The following is a 20,304-nucleotide window of genomic DNA, read 5'->3' on the forward strand; positions in this document are numbered from 1 at the left end:
AAATATAGAAATTTGAGGAGAGATATAGACTCAAAGAATTTTTTCTATGAGATTTAACCTCTTATTAAATTTCCTCCGAAACTTATATAAGAAGATGCATTCCATAGGAATTTTATAAGATTCATTCCCTTGATTCAAAGAACTTTGTAGGAAAAATTCTTATAGAAATGAAATACTCCAAAATTTTCTATAAAATTCTTTTGAATCAAAGGAGGCCTTAAAGAGGAAAAAAAAACACAGGTGCGTGCATGCAGTGCGTCGACACAGTGGTTCACTGAAACGCAGATCAAACGGCACATGCAGAGATATGCGTGAGCAATTCAGCGTAGCTAGCCGCTCCAGTGAGAGCGATCGAGCTGGATCGATCTGGATCGAGAAGACGGACGAGACACAGCAGTTATGAACTCACTGCAGCTGATCGCTGGAAGAGATCGGAATCTTCGGCCGGGCACCAATACGTACGGCGAGGAGACCGGCGATCAGTAATAATTCAGTTTTCACCCTCCTTGCATGCCCCCAATCGTGTGATTGTGAATGGTCGACCGACGAGCGTTTTGGCAGACTGATCAAGATCGAGGGCTCGAGGCGATAACGATGATGGTGAGAGTACAAATGTCAGCTGCAGCATCTGCTGCTGTAGTAGAGTACGATCAGTAATAATCAGTAGTGGTAGATAGCTCGATGGATCGCCATTCGCCAGCCTATCTGCAGTCCAAGTACACGTCTTCAGGACGAGCCAGCTGTTACTGTCACCGGCCGGGCCTGGGAGGTATGAGTAAATGCTGGCTTTAGCCTTTACTGATGGTAGCTGGATCAGCAACGAGCCAACGACCGTTCGGTTTACCTTGCTCCTCCCCGCCTCTGAAAGCTCTCCGAAATTTCACTGCTATGGTTAAACTTTACTGCATTCTTCAGCTGGTCATAACATAGTATCTCGGTGTGTATGCAGGCAGCCCTAGCAAAGGTGGTGTTTAAATCGAGAAAATTTTTAGGAGAAGTGTCACGTCAAATGTTTGACCGGACGTCGAAAGGGGTTTTCGGACACGAATGAAAAAATGAATTTCACGGCTAGCCTAGAAACCGCGAGACGAATCTTTTGAGCCTAATTAATCCGTCATTAGTACATGTTGGTTACTGTAGCACTTATGGCTAATTAGGGCTAATTAGGCTCAAAAGATTCGTCTCAAGATTTATTTCATAACTGTGCAATTAGTTTCTTGGTTCATCTATGTTTAATACTTTATTTAGGTGTTCAAAAATTCGATACGATGTTTTTGGAAAAAAAAACATTTGGTGTAATTATAATCTCGAGAAGACAGGCACAGATCGGATTGAACCTAAGATTCCTGAATTTGCTTCTTTTGTCGTACGGAAGTTCAGAGCACCTACGAACACAGTGCCAGCAGACTAGCAGAGGAACATGTCACTGAATACGCACATACAGATACAGATTGATATCTTTAAGGTTTTATGATAAGAGGATGGATATGATTTGGAAAGCTCCTGTACCTTTGAAAGTTAAATATTTTATTTGGTTACTTGCTAGAGATAGAATTCAGTCAGTGTCAACCTTAAAACTAGAAATTGGTCGGATCAGAGTTTTGCAAGCTGTGTGGTGAACAGGAATCTGCTCGACATGTTATGTTCCACTGCGCGCCCGATTGCTGTTTTTGCATGGAGTTTTTATCGTGACATCTTCTGTTGGTGTTGGTAGAACAAACCGAATACCTTTGAAATGTTGTTAGACATTTTGGATAATCTAGGGGGTAAAAGTGCTAAACCTGGTTGTATTTTGCTAGGAGGTTTTTGTTGGAACTTATGACTGATCAGAAATGATATGGCTTTCTAGAATAAAATGTTATCGTCCCCTAACATGATAATTTTTAGGGCTACATCTTCGCTCTCCTAGTGAAAGACTCTTGCAAAGAAAGCAATAGAATAAAAGTGGAAATCACGAAGAACAAGCTGCTGGAAGGGGTTAAGAAATTAGTCAATAGAAATAGAGTGGGGGTGATCTACTATCTTTGGTTGGCTGTTAGTTAGCTGTAAATGTCATTTTATCTTCTGTTACATTTTTGCTGTTTTCTTTCGGACTCTTTGGGAGTTCTGTTTTTGGTTTAGAGTGGTGGGTGTGGTCCCCTTGCTCAAATGTTGTAAGCTGGCGTCCCAACAGACTATGGGCTCGTTCGCAGGAGATAGTGCCAAGCAGTCTAATCAATTCACGCAAACTAATAAAAACCATTAGTATATGATTAATTAAGTTTTAGCTATTAAAAACTTGAAAATGGATTAATATGATTTTTTTAAAACAACATTCGTACAAACTTTTTTAGCAAAAAATACACCGTTTAACAATTCGAGAAACGTGCGCGCGAAAAAAGAGATGAAAATTATACTCAACAGTGTCTCAAGAACGAGCCTTATGTTTCTCCTGCCTTTAAAAAAGCAGGGCCTTGAACCTTTCCTCGTGAAAATATACCACCAGTTCGTACTCCTGCAACGCAGCCCACACTACACTACGACTCCGCCAAAATGCATGCTATAGCTAACTAGCTACTCGATCCGGCAGTTCAGTAGTTAGCTGCAATGCATGTACGATTCGCAGAAGATAAATGGGTACGGTGCCGGAAACGTATAGGACGAATCGCCGGCGGCGGCCGGCCGGGCCGAACGGCGAAAATTAATCACTTTTACGCGTGCAATTACGTCTCGAGATGTCATCTCGCCGTGCTTGCTCTCACTGCGAGCCACTCCGACCTTTCCAAAACACAAGTATATATGTAATTTAAATATTATAATAAATATAATTGTTTTAGTACTATATTTATCATAACCATTACTACTTTTTATTTAAAATTTTCTTTTCATTTTATCTTTACATAACCTCTCACACTCTCATTCGTAGTATGTTAATAAGTGTTACATTCGTTTTATTTATGATAAGATTTTTTAATATTGTCTAGATTAATATTGATACTAATGAATTCATTAGTATCAAAACATATAAACAATATGCTTTATCAATAAAATGTTTTACGTTATAAAATAGAGAGAGTATTATAGCATTTTTCTTTTAACCTTATTTCATACTAAACAATTTTAAAATGTTCATAATTTTGTAGCTAGCTAGCTCCACGGTCGTGTGCGTGGTCGAAAGGCGCGGTAGCTACGGGGTAGTGGCACCCATTGATTGATCGATAGATAAATTTTCTACCCGGCCCACCGCGTAATGAATTTCACATGGCGCCGTCTGCTACGCTCGCATGCATGCGCTATACGTACGGGAGCAAGTACAATAAATGGGAGCTCTGCCGTACGTCTATACGTCAGTCAGTATACGGCGGGCGGCGATGCTCCGTGCAATCCGTAGAGCGGTATGACCGTAGGAGTATACTATATGTGCACTATACATACATGATACATCAGATTTCAGAAATGCCAATCTGAATCTACCTGTGTGAATACGTATGCATGCAGTACGTACATTGTATGTTTCGCTACCGGTAAGGGAAGAATGGTGATCGAGTAAGTGGTAAACTCTGCGGTATGCATGGACCATGCAGCCATGCTCGCGTACATTCTATCCCAGCTGAACTATGAACATGTCAATGTTTTTCTGTTGGAAGGTAAGTGCCGTGTGTATATTCAGGGGAACTTGATTACTCCTGGATCATTAACCTGGCCAACCTGTCAAAAGTTGAAGGTACAAAGTAGTTACTGGTTAGGAGGACTGGCAACTGGAGGATGGAAAATGTTATGGCGTATTGAAATCTTCAGTTTGTGACCGAGCTCACTTCCAACATCGTCTTTTCACGCTTTATACAAACCAAAATTTAAAATTTTAACTCTAAATTTAGAGTTGATTTTTAAGATTTGTTAATTATAGTTTTTTTAGCAGATCTCTAAGAACACGTATATAAAAGTTATTTATAAATTATTTTTCGTTTGCATATATATGGTTTGAATTTTTTTCCGATCACACCTTTAACTCAACCGAAAAAGCAGAAAGAGAATAGAGTAGTCTGACCATCAATTAGTAGGTTAGTTTGCGTTTATTTGACAAAATTTAGTTACTGTTGTTTATCATGCATTCGAAAAGATTAAAAGAAGATGAGCTATCTCGAGGTTTAAATTTTGCTACTGTGCTGCTTCTCATACTTGATTTGAGTTGGGCGGGAACTAATTAATTTAGTTTCAGTTACGGAATTTCTGTTATTGGATTCCCGATCAAGCTGTACGTGCTCCATGTCCCACGCTGTCCTGATTTCAGGAACAGCAGATGATGACCGCATTAACCTTGAGACCAACCATCAATGGAATGCCAATTAATCCAGATGCCACTTAATCCTCTCATCCTAACAACGACACTCTCACTCATGATTGCAAACATACTCTCCTACTACTAGAAACACACCAATTGAGGCCTTGGTTAGTTACCAATTTTTTTTTCCAAAAACATCACATTGAATTTTTGGACATCAAAATAAAACATTAAACATAGATGAATCAAAAAACTAATTGCACAGTTATGAAAAAAATCTTGAGACGAATCTTTTGAGCATAATTAGCCCATGATTAGCCATAAGTGCTACAGTAACTAACATGTGCTAATGACGGATTAATTAGGCTCAAATGATTCGTCTCGCGGTTTCTAGGCTAGCCGTGAAATTTGTTTTTTCATTTGTGTCCGAAAACCCCTTCCGACATCTGGTCAAACATTTGATGGGACACTCCTTTCAAAAATTTTCTCAATCTAAACATCACCTGAATTATAAGACAGAATTCAATGGAAAACAAATTAAAACACACAGCTGTTCACAGTGCAGAGAGAGGGAGAGAGGAGATCGATCGACAGTGACGGACGTTGGCACTGCACCATATGCATGACTGAATAGTCGACGACGCATCCAGCATGCAGAGGATTCCGTTTCTACGCAGGAAGCATCAGCAGAGCGGTTTACCAATAACTAAAAACCAGGCGGATAAATATTTGATATACATGTTCTTATAAACCAGAAAATAAAGCCCGGAAAATAAGCTATATAAAAATCTCAAAACTAATTTTAAATTTTAATTTTAGTTTATATGTGTAATGTATCGGCGAAAAATGGAGACCATTTCAAGTCTGAGAGAGCAATTCTGGTGGTAGGTAGCAACAGGAAGCTAGTCTTTTTTTTTCCTTTTTTTCTCGAACGCGCAAAAGAATAGCACGTCAATAAATTAGAAGATAAAGAGTGCTGATGCACAACGCATACGGCCAGACTGGCCTCCAGCAGGGACCCCCAGGGAAAACAACGCAGGAGAGAGAGCCCAGACGCTACAAGCTAAACTCCCAGAAAAATGCCTAAGAGAATGAAACACACCTTTTACGATATGTTAAACTCCTAACAATACGCCAAGGGGTGCTACCCCAGCGGAGGACCACAGCAGGTCCTCTGAACGGATGGTTTGGAGCACGTCCTGGAGGAAAGAAAGCTCGTGATCGAAAACCCGGCGATTGCGTTCCCCTTTCTCGTGCATGCACAGCTACGTTCCCTAGTCCCTGCGCGCGCGCGCATGATCCGAGGCAAAGGCACGGGGATGCAGTGCAGTGCAGGGCAGGGCAGGGCCAGTTTGTGGCCGAGAGAGCCAAGTGGCCTCCGCGACGACGCATGGTTACTTTGGCTGTGCCGGCCGGCACCGGCAGGCGTACGCGCGCACGCGAGCTCAGCTCCCCCGCATTTAGCACCCAACCAACCACCGTGCTATCTTGTGGCGCGCGCACCCCCGCGCGCGTTCGCCATGACGCCGCCCCGCCCCGCCCCGCGTTCCGGTGTGGTCCTCGCGCGCGCGCGCAATTGCTTTCCGTGTCTCCTGCCCGCTAACTCCACTACTACTGCCCGGCCCACCCCCAGCCATAACTGCGCGTGTCTCATGGTGGCGACTGGCGACGCGAGCGCGAGCGCGGCCTCCGTCTATAAGAGAGAGCGCCGCCAGCGAGCAGCCCTGCAGCTCTCGCCGTGCATCGTCCACCGTCGTGTCGTGCCGGCGCCCGCCGTCCGCTGTCTGTCCCACTGTCCAGTGCCCGCCCAGTTCCAAGGCCGCCACCTTGCAGGCGGCACAAGTGTGTGTATACTGATCTCTCGATAGTGCGCGATGGGCGGTTCTTCTTTGGCTGGCCTGCTCCTGGCCGTGGCGGCGGCGACGCTGCTCGTGGCCGCCACGCCCGCGGCGGCCGCGCCCCGGGCGTTCTTCGTGTTCGGCGACTCGCTCGTCGACAACGGCAACAACAACTACCTCATGACGACGGCGCGCGCCGACGCGCCGCCGTACGGGATCGACTTCCCGACGCACATGCCCACGGGGAGGTTCTCCAACGGGCTCAACATCCCCGACATTATCAGTTACGCACGCCCTAGCTCTTCCACGTCACTGTCGTCACTACGCACTTGCAAGTTGCAAAACAACACAATTAAACACTTGCTAAAAAATGTTTATTGACAAGTCGCGTTCTTGGCTCTCGATCCTGCAGGTGAGTACCTCGGGTCCCAGCCTGCGCTGCCGTACCTGAGCCCCGACCTCCGAGGCGACAACCTGCTCGTCGGCGCCAACTTCGCCTCCGCCGGCGTCGGCATCCTCAACGACACCGGCATCCAGTTCGTAAGCCCCGCATCCGCATCCGCGACGAACACGAGCCAACGCGTCGATCGTTCTTGACCGACGACGCAAAGCGAGCGGCAATTGAGAGTTTAATTTTGGTGTGCGTGCGTGCGTGCGTGCAGGTGAACATAATCAGGATCGGGCAGCAGCTGGAGAACTTCCAGAACTACCAGCAGAAGCTGGCGGCGTTCGCCGGCGAGGACGCGGCGAGGCAGGTGGTGGAGCAGTCGCTCGTGCTCATCACGCTCGGCGGCAACGACTTCGTCAACAACTACTACCTGGTGCCCTTCTCCGTCAGGTCCCGCCAGTTCGCCATCCAGGATTACGTCCCCTACCTCATCTCCGAGTACAGGAAGATCCTCACGGTTAGTCTGATCATTTCGCAAGTGTTTTTTTTTCTTGGTCAGAGAACAATTTATCTCGATTCACTCCCGTGCAACCCCCAAAGGTAAACTTTGGCAAATTCAAACAAAAAGTGATTAGCATTTCGGTAGAGAATTGGCCGAAAAAGATGAACATAACTCACTTGCATAAACGCAGTACTCGTAGAAATCAATGCTGCATGAGTTACTGACTATAATGAACAATAGCACAAAGAGATGGGTTAACTGTTAGCACTGCAAACAATAGAAACAAGTGCAGGGTGAACAGAGTGGACTTTCTTCGGGTAATATGTTCTGAATGACACGATCTGTAGTTTTTTCTGCATCAATCTGAGATGTTACTGTTGAAACAAGAAACCGAATACAATATGGCGTTCACCTCACTCTTTGGGTCAGCCAGTGTCAGTAAGCCCCCATCTTCAGTTCATCATTGTGCCGCCGACTGCAAATGAAAACCAATACTTCCAGTTAGGAAAATATGCTAACTTCTCATCATTAAATTAAGGCCTACAGTATGTACACTCTTAACTGCAACAAGTCTTAATATGTCTAATAATGCAGTGCAATGTGAAAAGGGCTTCAAGCATTGCATTATAAAAAGTACAAGATTTTGATTGCATGGAGCATTAAAGGAAAAATAAGTGAGTCACTGTAGCAGATATCTCTGCTGCAGATCTACATTCCTTCGGACTCGTGAGTTATAAATAGCTTATGATCTATAGGGTCCAATGACAGTAGACCTAAACACTTGCAAGGGCTTCCACACCAGATAATTTCAAGAAGTGTAGTATGGTGTTTCCTCCGTTCTAAAATAAGTTTAGTTTGGTATTGTGTTGTCCATTGCAAATTGAATTAGAAATATTAACTTATTTCGTTTAAGGACGAAGGAAAATTGTGTTTGAGATAGTTGGAAGATGTGTGAGATTTTCTGATTTTTGTGATAGTTATTTAATGATATAAATAATGAACTTAACTATAAAAGTTAAAATATACTTTATATATACTTTTTTTAAACGGTGTTTCTTTTGAAAAAAAAAATCCGCAGCCATAGCACCCAAGTTTTTACCGTACGATACAGTGCTCTGTATGACTCAACAAACTGTGTGTATTCTATGTCACCTACCACACTCGCACTCTGCTGCAGAGGCAATGAATAAGCCGAGTAGGACACTTAACACTGTAAAGAAACCGCTCTAATTCACCGAGTAAAAACAAGCAGGCCGGATGCAGTGACTCTATACTAGAATCGTGCCATCGCATTTTGCTAGTGTACCCGCGAGGAGGTCGTGCCAAAATTTACTCATGCCACATGCAAGAACAGTGCCACTGCCAGTACAGCTTCGTGTGCAAAATGTACTGCCTCTTTCCAGTTTCGGCGTAGATCAGAGGGGAGGCTCGCTCAGCTCAGCCGCATTTGCCTGCCTCGTTTTCTCGTCACCTTGACAGAAATTCCAGTGTTGTGCTGAGGAAGTAGTAAAGGGAAAACTAACTGCCGCCCATGGTGTTGCAGAGGCTGCACGAGCTGGGCCCGCGGCGGGTGATCGTGACGGGCACGGGGATGATCGGGTGCGTGCCGGCGGAGCTCGCCATGCACAGCATCGACGGCGAGTGCGCCACCGACCTGACGCAGGCCGCCGACCTCTTCAACCCGCAGCTGGAGCGCATGCTCGCCGAGCTCAACTCCGAGCTCGGCGGCCACGTCTTCATCGCCGCCAACACCAACAAGATCAGCTTCGACTTCATGTTCAACCCCCAGGACTACGGTACGTAAGCAAGCTCACTGACGAACCCACGCCGCCGGCCGGCTTGCACCGGCCATGGCCGGGCACGGAGACGATGACCTGACCCCGTGGCCGTGTGTGTGTGTGTGTGGTGGCTGCAGGGTTCGTGACGGCGAAGGTGGCGTGCTGCGGGCAGGGGCCGTACAACGGGATCGGGCTGTGCACGCCGGCGTCGAACGTGTGCGCGAACCGGGACGTGTACGCGTACTGGGACGCGTTCCACCCGACGGAGCGGGCGAACCGGCTCATCGTCGCGCAGCTCATGCACGGCTCCACCGACCACATCCGCCCCATGAACCTGAGCACCATCCTCGCCATGGACGCCATGGACGAGACAAGAAACTGATCTCACCACCACCATGGAGGAGAGGATCATATTACATGTGTGGCCTGGCTATGTATATGTGCTTAGTTGGGAAATAGTTTTTAGCACACGGTGTAGGTACACCCGTGTGCTTGCATGCCATCTAAATAACCATAAAAAAATATGAAAAAAATTAACAAGATAGATTAATATGAGTTATATCACTCCACAAATTTTAAATTCAACTTTTACGAGTTGTAGAAAAAACAAATAAAACTAAAACTAACTATATGCATATTCATAACTGTTTTTATTATTTTTGCTATAACTTATAGAAGATGAATTTAAACTTGCATATTGGTGAAGTGATATAACTCATATTAAACTATCTTGTTAAATTTTTCCATATTTTTTATGACTATTTAGATGACATGCAAACAACGGGTGTATATAGACCCGTGTGCTAAAAACTGCTTCCGTGCTTAGTTACTTAATACCGCTGCTTCAAGTTTTGATGTTTCTCTCTCTCCCTTCCCTTTTTCTTTTCCGGTTTTATTTAGTGAAAGGTGATGGTGAATCTGGTTTTAGGTCCAAAGTGATGGTAAATTAAGACTACGGTTGAGTGTGTTTGTTAATGTTCAGTAGGGTACTTATTGGTTTAGGGAGTTTTAAAGAATATGTTTCTCTTCGGTTATCAGGTGCAGAATTCGTTGTAATATATAGCTCGTGGACCTTTGTTGCTAGAACTTATATATTGCAAATATTCTTGGTGGTTCGTTCGTTGAGCTCAGTTATATATACCCCCTACAGATTACTTGTCCCGTTGTGCGGCGAAGTGGGTAAGGAGACTGACAAGTGATTAAAAACTCTGCCCATAAATACGAGGCGTAGATCTTGGTCTGTCGTGGATGGGGACCGATTAATCATACGGCAGAGGATTCTGAACTCACATTTCACGCCGTGGAAAACACCTTGGGACCTCGTGATTCTCACCTGCTTTCGTGCCTCCGATATTTACCCAAAGGTTGATTTCCTGTCAGATAGCTCAAATGTTGCCAGCAAGCTCGTACTATGCGCGATGCCAGACTTTCATCTCAGGCATCTTATTTTGATCGAATCGCTCCTGCAGCAGCACTAAAATCAGGTTATGCATTTCAGGCCATTTCCCACGGTTTGTTTTCTTATTTCAAAATGGGAATTATACAGCAGGGAAATTTTGTATGTTTGGTGCATGATCCATGTGGGATCAGTGAATCAGAACGATCAGACAATGTAGAGGGGAAAAAAAGCACTGAACCAGCTACGTAATCCAAGTAAATCATACAGATAAGGTTTACAATTCTATTCAGCGAGTTGCAACCAAGTCCCCCATGAGCCCTCCACCGAGTTCATAATGCTTGGCGGCAGAAAACCCAGCTTCTTTAGCTAACTCCTCCAGCTCTTTTCCTGCACAGGAGGATGTAAACCGCCACAAGCAAATTAAATACAAGGGCGATAACTTTGGTCGATGATGAAAGGGCACTAACCAACGGACTGTTTGGAACATAGGAATGCGACTTCTCATATAAAAGAACTCCATCACGACAAATTGAGGTGTGTGTTGAATTAGTGCTACTATCAGAATGGCTAATACAAGTTTTACCATGTTTTTTGTTTAGGTCCCTCTCCGGTGCATTTTGGTATTTGTTAATTAATTGATTAGTATTATTAACTACTGGTAGAACTATTCTAAACTGTTGATTTAAAAGGATATTTTGGTACTTTGTTAATTAATTGATTAGTATTATTTTATAATTTTGTATTTTGGCAATAAATATCACAATAAAAAAGATGATATTACCATTTCAAATTTCTACTACACCTAATATTACTGGTAGTATAATTTAATTATAGTCGTCAGATAAAAATAAATAAACGGCGTGGATTAAATTTCACTACCAGTTAAGTCAGCCCCTTTTTGTTTCACTCAAGGCGTTGCTAAAATAGTGTTACTGTAGTTCTTCAATGGAATTTTCTCACAGAAGAAATATATGTGCAAACCTGTTAGATACTGTGATATCGAACTTTTCAGGTACTTGTATTCTTCAGTGAGTCCATAGCCACTGGCCAAAGGAACCACAACGTTATCAATCATCCAACTCTGCCCAAGAGAAACATTTTTTAGCCGGGTCAGGCTGGAAAAGCCGACTGAAATTCATTAAGCCTTGAAAGCCCAAGAGAAAAACATCAATTTGTTTTCACGGTGCAATAATGAAGAAACAATCTTTCTCACGGATATTAACACACAAGCCAAACTCATTTGTACTAAAGATGGTCTGATATTTTACCTGCAATGATGTTGTGAAAAGCGATGAGCTCTTGTTAAAATCTAGAACAGATGCTCTTGATCCTGCAGTCCAGTAAAACCCTACTGTGAAAAATTATGCTGGAGTATAAGCATGGTCAACCTGAAAAAAGAACTCGAAACCTTCACTAGACCTGGTTTTAGGACCCTAAATATCTCCCGCATCGCTTTGGGTTTGTCAACCACATTGCGCAACCCATAACCAACCGTAACAGCATCGAAGTAGCAGTCCGCGAAAGGCAAACCAAGTGCATCACCTTCGATCCACCTGCAACCATACAGGCTCAAAGCACACACCCATTAGACCATCAGCCATGTGCTCGACTTGTTCACTAGATCAACCACAATCACGAAGCTACATATTGCACGTGTTCTTAATCTACGGCTCACGTTTTTATAAATGAAAAATAATTTACAGGCAAAACTTTTATATACGTGTTTATGACGACTCAAAAGCAAAAGTTTTAAAACAAACCATAGTGAAAAAACCACAAAATCAAGTCTAAAATTAAGTTTGAAAATTTAAATTTTGACTTATAGGCAGTTGCAACTACGAATCGAGGGGAGCTTACAATCTTTCGCACTGAGGATGCTCACTTGATGTTCTTGTAGCAAGGTTTCCAGCGTTGCTCCTGACGGTTAGCAGCAGTTTGCAGCTGCTGCCTTGAGAAATCAACAGCCATCACCTGTAACATATGACAGCTTTCAATCGTAAAGCAATTCTGAAATCTAAAAGCAGCTAAGCAAATCCAACACTAACCTGTCCATCCAGTCCAACCTTCTCAGACAGAAGGAATGCCAAATCCCCGCTCCCGCAACAGAGATCAAGAACACGATCCCCTCTCTTCGCCCTAGCCTCAAAAATTCAACTTTTTGCACAAATCAATCGCAGAACAAGAGTCTCTCTAATCCACATTACTATGCCTGCCAGTCTGCCACTAGTGAGGTACCTGGACCAAGAGACGCAGATGCGCTTCCATGTCCGGTGCTGTCCGAGGCTGAGCACGTCGTTCAGCTACAATGAACACGGCACTGCGCCGTCGTCAGCACAATGCTGCTGCTGGGTGTCAGCTTGCGAGGGCGGAAAGGGGGGGAAGGCAGGAGGAGGGGAGGGTACGGACATGGTCGTAGACGGGCGCGATGCGGCTGAAGAGGACCTGCCGCTCGTCGGCAGCGGAGGACGAGCAGCGCACGGCGAAGAACCTGCGGCGGCGAGCGGCGGGGCCGGGCGCCGCGGGGGTCGAGGAGATCGCCGCGGTTAAGGCGGCCATGGGTGTCCGTTTGCTCGCCCCCGCCACATGATTAGGATAGGTTATTGCGCGACCGGTTTGGATTAAGGTTTTGACTCTTTTGCCCCCGCCGCCGCCGCGCCGCTGAAGTGGAGCTGTGGTAGCGGTCTCGACTCTCGCCGCCCGCCGCCGCCGCCGAAATCGCCGAGGAAGGCGAGGCTTTCCTTGACGGATGGATTTGGGGTCCTGTTACCTCGGCGGCAACGCCGACGCGGTGGAGTTCTGCCCGCACCGCCCCTTCCGCCACGTCCTCGCCGCCGCCACCTACACGCTGCAGGAGCAGGAGCAGGAGCACGGTGAGGAGGAGCGGCAGGACCGGGCGGGCACCGTGTCGCTCTTCTCCGTCGACGCCGACGAGGAGGACGCGTCCCGGAGGCTCCGGCTGCTCCACACGGTGGAGACCGCCGGGGTCTTCGACATGAAGTGGAGCCCCCTGGCGCCGCTGCTCGCGCGGGCCGACGCCCACGGCTGCCTCGCGCTCTGGCGCCTGGAGCAGGAGGAGGACGGATCGGACGAAGGTGCTGTTTGCTCCTGCATTTTTCTTACAGTAGAACAAAAAAAAGTTGTTTGTCGTGTCAAAATTTGATCACTGTCCACTTGCTAAGCTTCCATGAGATATGCGGCAATTCTCATGAATCTTTGACTGAACGTTGTGGTGATGTAAGGCGAATGTCAAGCTCTTAGGCTTGCGAAAGAGTTCCATCATCCATGTGGATGTTGCTTGATTCTTGCAGAAATATTTCGGGGTTTAGGGTTTATGCAGTTGAAATTTTGTTTCGAAAATGCATAGCTAGGATTGGGGTTAGGTTTCCAAGGGTTAATCTGGATTAACAAGTTCGGGCCTCCTGGGCTGGTCCGTGGTTGTCATCCTCTTTTTGAGAATAAGTGCAATTATGCTGCTGATTGATGTTCTACGTCGGATTCTTGCGTTGCTATTTTTTCTTATGAGGGCTTATTATTGCTGGATCAACTTTTTTGGTTTTGATATTTTTTTATTTAATCACCATGATAGTCTAGTTGATCCTGTACTGGAAGCTCGTCTAGCTATTTGTGAACACCTCGGTATTTCTGACATTTGTAATTTACCATGTCTTCTGTGACCAAATTGCGCAGGTGCTATTCTCAGGGATGTCTGTTCTGGAGACATTTCTTCTTCTATGTGCTTGTTTGTGGACTGGAACCAAACTGCCGATTCTCTTTCTGTCGGATTATCAGATGGTTCACTGTCTGTGGTTTCCATGAGAGAGGACCGCTTGGAGGTATCAGAACAGTGGACTGCTCATCAGTATGAAGTGTGGACATGCTATTTTGATCGTGCAAAGCCACACTTGTTGTACAGTGGCTCAGATGACTGCTCTTTCAGCTGCTGGGACTTACGCCAGAGCCCATCGAATTCTGTGTTTCAGAACAAAAAGTCACATAATATGGGTGTCTGTTGCATCGCCCAGAATCCACTGGAACGGAACATGCTACTTACTGGAAGTTATGATGAATTTCTCAGAGTTTGGGACATGAGATCAATGGTGAAACCTGTTAGCGTGAAATCCCTAAATTTAGGGGGTGGTGTATGGAGGATTAAATATCATCCTGTTATTGCGGATGTCGTCTTGGCTGCATGCATGCACAATGGATTTGCCATTGTTAAAGTTGGTACTGGGGATGCTGCAGTAATGGAGACATATAGCAAGCATGAGTCCTTAGCATATGGTGCAGATTGGCAGACAAGAGAAGGTGCAGAACAGAGCAAGAATTGTTCAGTTGTTGCTACCTGTTCATTTTATGACCGGCTCCTCCGTGTGTGGCAACCGGAGAACCTAGAAAATCTTTAAGAGTGAAAGTATCATTGCTCTCTGTTGAAGTATCACTATATGGACCTGTTTACTGAAGGAAACAATTAATTTTATTCAGGTAGCTCTTCAAAGTTATGCTGATTTTTATTTAAAGGCATGGGCTTGTGGTAGAATCTTTGTCTGTTCCATAGCCATTCAATCATCCAAATTGATATTCTGTGTGAACTTCGAATTTTTATTATTTTTTGAACATTTTTTAAATTTTAAAACTAAACCATCCCAAAACTTTTTTTTAGATCTGATCTTTTAGCCATGCCATCCTGTCCGGCGTGGCTAAATAACACTGCCATGCCATGATGAGTTGGTGTGGCCTTTTCAGTGATCTTACTAGTTTCCACTTTTCAGCAGACATGCGCCTAGATCAAAACTCTTGCGTAGTGTTGCTTCTTCTTTGAAATATCTTGGTTCTTTCTTGTTAAGAGAGCTGATCAGCACTCTCCAAGGTAGATGAACTTGTCCATCTGTTTTACAAACCTGTTTTGATCTTATCATTGGTTGGATTTGTGGTAAAAACAATTATGGCATGATTTTGTCAAAAAAAAAAACGAGATATGGATTGATTATGGCGGTGCACATGACCTTCTAGATAAGTTCTACGACATATTTGAAGGTAATAGTGATTCTATTTTTTGTGTTAACTCTAAAATCATTAAAATATCGTTTATAATAGAAGTACATGCATGACACAAGACAATATCTACATTGTTTCTCCTTATCTGATACCACTAACCGTAATGCACTCATGTAAGATAGCTACATGGATGCGTATCCACTCAATGAACACTAAAAGTGCATTCTTTGTAGATTACCATTTTTCCATGATTGTGATGTGGACTGCATTGTAACGTTTTCCTAGTTCTAGCTCATTGGTTATCTATAAAGGCATGCTCATCATGCTTTGATTGTTACACCAACTCTACTTAATATATTTCATAAATATAAGTATATTACACTTCCCGTAGTTTGGAAAAGAAAAATGAGCTGCAATAGGTTAAGACTATGAATAATCAGTAATGTTGTCTATGGTACCCCATTTCTCGTGCACAGTTCCACAAGCATAATGAAGGAAGGGAAGGTTTCAGGTGTCGCTTGATAAAATATGGAACATGGGGATAGGCTATGTTATGGATCTGGTTCGCATTTCAGGTGTCATTTTATTGCTGGTGACCGGTGAGGGGTTTGTTTAATTACCATAGGAACTTTACTGTTTGTATTATAATGACCTATTATGTGCACTGATTTAATCTTTCTGCTAAGGTTAGCTTTTAAATCTGGAATGCACAGTAGATCTAATAAACTAATTTACAGTCAAGCATAATGAAGCTAATTTATTGAATTCATCCCGTTGGATAGCACAAGGAAACTTGAAGAACATTAGCAACTTAAAATAAGGCATTCCACTGTTTCTTAAAGTGCACACTGATGTTTTTCATGTATCTTGAACCTACTTATATTCTTGTTTATTAGAATGTAGCTTTAGTGATGCAAAAGCTGAGGGTTAAGATTTGTTACTGCTTAAAACACTGAAGAATGATGTTTTGTTTGATCCAGCCTATCATTGGCAGATTACTGTTTTGATCGGTAATATAGTTGAGTGTCCAGAGTTCAGCTTCTGATTGTGCCCTCATTTGGTTTCCTCATGAATTGGTACTCAAGGGAGATTCTTTGCCATGTACAGGGTCAGTCCTATATGGTTGCATGTAAATTTAAGGATTGGTTCGGAATTGGATAGCATGAAATACCTAATACATTCATTAAATATTTTCATGGTAATTAACATTTTAAGTAAACATTGGTACACATTTTTAATACTTCCTCCACTTATTTTATAATTCCTATTTTGATCAGCTACGGAAATTGATGAGGCTATAATCCAAGATAATGTATTTACTGTTAATATCTTGGAATAAGAGTAATATAATACAAGTGTAAATGAGGGAAGAAGATAGAAAATATCATTAAAGTCGCATGCTAGTTATATTGAAACATAGCTGCAAAATTATGTGTCTTATATTGTGAAAGGGGGGGGGGGGGGAATGGATCTCTGTGTTACTCCCTTTGGGGTGGTGTCACTTCTTACGTGAATAGGGTTTTGACCTTTTCTTTTCTTTTCTAAAACACTGTGTTTTGACCTGGAATGCTTGTAAGACTCCTTTGGAAGCACTATGACCCTTGTGGTGCACTGTTTTCCTTTTAGTTTCTATTACAGTGTAACTCATTGCTGGTTGCTACTGCAAGTTATTTGAAGTTTTGAAAACAACCAACATCATAGACGGCTAAAGATTATTATATCATACATAAAAGGACATAGCACCATATGCATCTAGATCTAGTTGCAGATGCAAGAAAGGTTTTTTTTTTCATGTGAATATGTGCGTTAATTTTCTACCAACCAAAAATATTACATGTGCTTTCTTTTTTTGAGAAAAAAATCTTTCAGAATTGGGCAAATGTAGGTATTCAAACACAGACCCTGCTTGGTCAAGAAGGATTCTATCCTGATGCATGTAAAGTCAGCTCCAGACTTGTTACTGCTCACTGGCCAGTGCATGTTATGTCTGGTTTATGAGAATAATTGATCCTCTATTGGCTAGGAGACAGTTCTACTATAAGCTGCTACTTGATAACTGCATAAAGTGACTGAACCATCCAATTTTCGTTGGTTTCTGGCAAAATTAGATGGGATATGCTTTTCTTGAATCCTGTTATTAGCTGTTCTTCATAAAATCAACTGGGCATGGCATATATATGACTGATGTTTCTCAACCAATCGCTATTGGTGGGGCCTTGAACCTCGACTGTTGTCCATGATGTTACTGATTGAGTGCATTTCTGAGAGGATTCTCACTATCTCCATGTGTCAGCCACCTATTAGAAAAAAGTCAAAGTTCAGAAATTTTCATAGGAGTGGTAGAGACCAGTGATTAAATCCCACTTTGGTGAAGCGGTGGAATCCCACGATTGGTGACAGTGATTTCCTCCCTGTCCAGGTGGAATCAGTTATCTTAAAATACAGTTTTTCTTTTTTATAATTATTTCTATGTATTAAGGATGTCTCAGTTGGGACTCGAGAGTGGTAGTCTTGCATGAAACTGAGATCTTATCGACTTTTAGAGAATGTTATGGGAGCTGATTTAATGAGATGGAGGTTTTTTTGACTTTATCATCTAGGATTAGGAAATGGGATGCTTTGGATAAACATGAGTTAGTGGTTGAACAGGATGGTCACATTGCTCTAACTCCGCACTCTAAAAAGTATAGTTCTAAAGTTGGAGAGTGCTCCTTCAGCTTTTTGTAAAGGTTACCCTTTCTTTTTTTTTCTTCCCTCTCTTGTTGATATGTAGATTCAGTCACACATCATGAGTTATTGAACTTCACTTTGTTGGTGAAGGCTTAAGCATCCGGTTGGTGATAAACTCACTGTATCTATAATTCTACTTTCTTTTATAAAAAAACAAGCATATATATCGTTAAATGTATACTATTGATGTCTGAATAATAGTGAAAATCAAGGCAGATAGTGAGATGAAGTGTGCCCACTGCAAAAGGATGCATAGATTTTAAACATATATAATTTTCCGGAGAAACATCCTTACTAGTATATATTCCCTGGGAACTGGAAGTGGATTGTGGTTTCTGCAGTAGTGTTTAGTCCTTTACACGTGCCCTGCTTAATTTGTAATAGGTATGTCACTGTTCTGTTGAGTAAAATACCCTGGATAGTATTGGGCTTGTAAGTGGAACGGGAATTTCTCTAGAGAAGGAATATAGTTAGAATTGACATGGTGAGGAAAGAAGAACATCAGTGTGAAGTCCAGCAAATGAGCACTTTGCACAGTTTTTACTTTCATTGTCCTTTCTCCACTAAAGCATGCTGCGCTGTCCAATTTAAAATGCTGCCATGCAGATTCTGGGTTCCTGCAATAGATTTAGCTGGAGAAGTACCTGCAGACATCAGCAACCTCATCAAGGTATAAAGTAGCCCTACCCCTCTCGTCTTGTTCGTACTCAGTACTAACCATGGAAGATGAATGGCTTGAACATGCACATGGTTCTTGAGAGAGCAGAAGCAGGAGGAGGATGGAGAGCAATGGCTGAGGTCCAGCTCAAGAAGCTCTTCGACTCCATGGTGCATTTCCTGGCCTCCTAGGTGGTTGGCTGAGGTATGCACAAACCGGCAAGTCACAAAACGGCATTGGTGAGCTCCAGCAGGAGTACACCCCCTTTTTTTTCTTCTCCCGTTCTATCCTTCCAGTTGTATCAGGTGGTAGCGAAATAACCAGAAATCGCTGTGGTGATGATCGATGAATCCATTGATCCTTCATTGCTGAGTCAATGTTTGTTTTATGTGTAGTATGAAGATCACTCTACTAATAAATGGCTGCTTTTTATCTAGAAAAATGCTATGTTATCTCATTTGATTGTCCTTGGTAGTTGACATCCTTTTGCCAGTTAGCAGTTGGCCATATCCTTTACTTCGAGATAAATTTGTTTGTGCTGGAACAGTGTAAATTGTATGTCATTTCATTTCTGTCTCGTGCTTTGCAAGGATGTTTGCGCGAAAATGTTTCAACCGAGGCAAAATTTTCAGGGAAAAATAAATTATCTGAAATATGACAATTAGATTTTAAAAGATGAAAACAGAAGCAAGAGAGTAATCAGAGAAACTACCTTTCCTTTTGTTGCTGGGCGAGTTAAAGCATTTCTTCTGAATATCCCAGAATGATTTGCTGAGGGAAGATGAATTGTGGCATAGCAAGAGAGTACTTTTCTGCAGTGGTGTCTAAAACACAAGAACTGAACCTGTTATACATATGTTTTACCGACTCCTGAAGGATGAAACCTTACAGACTCGGCAATTTAAGACTGCAGTATGAAAGGCCAGCTAAGGAAGTACTAAAGTTAATGATTTTGATATGAACATGTGATGGCATTCCCTAGTTCCATTATCCATTTTGAGATGTTACATCAGTTAGTTATTGAGCTCTCATATGTACATGAACTACCCGGAGGAAAGAATTAAAACCTCTCATCTTATTAATCTGCTGCTCAATGCAAGATTTCCTGCAACTATCACCTCTATAAGATCAACTGCTTGTCTTTTTGCCTGTGCCTTGGGTGTCCAAAGGTTCAGTACTGAAGCCACCATCTCTTAGTCCCCAGGAACATGAAGCTCTTGGTCCTTTTCTTTTTTGAGTAAATCCTACAAATACTATTGACAAACGCCCAAATCTAGTAAATATCATTTGTTGAGTTAATTCCATGAAATATCATAATACGAATGACTTTATTCTATAAATGTCATCGCTGGCAGAGTTTCATACACCTCTTACCGTTGAATGTACTATTGTCTTACAACACTAGTACACAGGGTTTGCAATACTGCGGCAACTACTGCCGAAACCATGATTATTGCCATGAAAAATTGTTAAAAACTGTGACAATCGTGCTTCGCGGAATGACAGTTTTGGATGTCTCCATGAAAACGTAAACCCTCCTTGTAATATGTGATTTTATAAAACCCCTACTTGTCAATGATATTTTTTGGAATTAGATTATTATCGATTATAATTTTTGGATTTTTCTGTCTTTTTTTTTCATGCGTCATGGCTGTCCAAAGACTTAGTTTCTCGTATTTTTAGGGAATACCCGTAAGATTTGTGCATCATCCCTTCTTTCTTTCATGCCCACTAAATGTAATTAATATTAATTCT

The 20,304-nt window shown here is 42.9% G+C and overlaps 3 protein-coding genes across 5 annotated transcripts; 2 read left to right on the forward strand and 1 right to left on the reverse strand.

Moving 5' to 3' along the window:
- The first annotated feature begins 5,940 nt into the window (after window positions 1–5,940).
- On the forward strand, window positions 5,941–9,292 carry LOC102700330 (GDSL esterase/lipase LTL1). Its single transcript, XM_015836661.2, has 5 exons — window positions 5,941–6,382; window positions 6,512–6,639; window positions 6,762–7,004; window positions 8,533–8,785; window positions 8,905–9,292. Exons 1-5 carry the CDS (start codon window positions 6,136–6,138, stop codon window positions 9,147–9,149), a joined length of 1,116 nt encoding a protein of 371 aa, XP_015692147.2. The 5' UTR covers window positions 5,941–6,135; the 3' UTR covers window positions 9,150–9,292.
- Window positions 9,293–10,262: 970 nt separating this feature from the next.
- On the reverse strand, window positions 10,263–12,810 carry LOC102704055 (2-phytyl-1,4-beta-naphthoquinone methyltransferase, chloroplastic). 2 transcript variants are annotated; one of them, XM_006653523.3, is made up of 8 exons: window positions 12,573–12,810; window positions 12,402–12,466; window positions 12,212–12,302; window positions 12,049–12,137; window positions 11,586–11,719; window positions 11,435–11,496; window positions 11,148–11,247; window positions 10,263–10,553 (listed from the first exon to the last, which is right to left on the reverse strand). In XM_006653523.3, exons 1-8 carry the CDS (start codon window positions 12,720–12,722, stop codon window positions 10,453–10,455), a joined length of 792 nt encoding a protein of 263 aa, XP_006653586.1. In that variant the 5' UTR covers window positions 12,723–12,810; the 3' UTR covers window positions 10,263–10,452. The 2 variants fall into 2 exon arrangements, with proteins under 2 accessions (XP_006653586.1, XP_015692151.1); XM_015836665.1 differs by having other exon boundaries at window positions 12,212–12,307; window positions 12,573–12,650.
- A 24-nt stretch (window positions 12,811–12,834) lies between these two features.
- LOC102699951 (diphthine methyltransferase homolog) lies at window positions 12,835–19,126 on the forward strand. 2 transcript variants are annotated; one of them, XM_015836664.2, is made up of 4 exons: window positions 12,835–13,258; window positions 13,854–14,648; window positions 15,638–15,760; window positions 18,498–19,126. In XM_015836664.2, the coding sequence occupies exons 1-2, from the start codon at window positions 12,913–12,915 to the stop codon at window positions 14,567–14,569; spliced, it is 1,062 nt and encodes a 353-aa protein (XP_015692150.1). In that variant the 5' UTR covers window positions 12,835–12,912; the 3' UTR covers window positions 14,570–14,648; window positions 15,638–15,760; window positions 18,498–19,126. The 2 variants fall into 2 exon arrangements, with proteins under 2 accessions (XP_015692150.1, XP_015692149.1); XM_015836663.2 differs by lacking the exon at window positions 15,638–15,760.
- Window positions 19,127–20,304: the final 1,178 nt, after the last annotated feature.

Source organism: Oryza brachyantha, chromosome 4, assembly GCF_000231095.2.
Source record: "Oryza brachyantha chromosome 4, ObraRS2, whole genome shotgun sequence".
In the NCBI taxonomy this organism is placed as follows: Eukaryota; Viridiplantae; Streptophyta; class Magnoliopsida; order Poales; family Poaceae; genus Oryza; species Oryza brachyantha.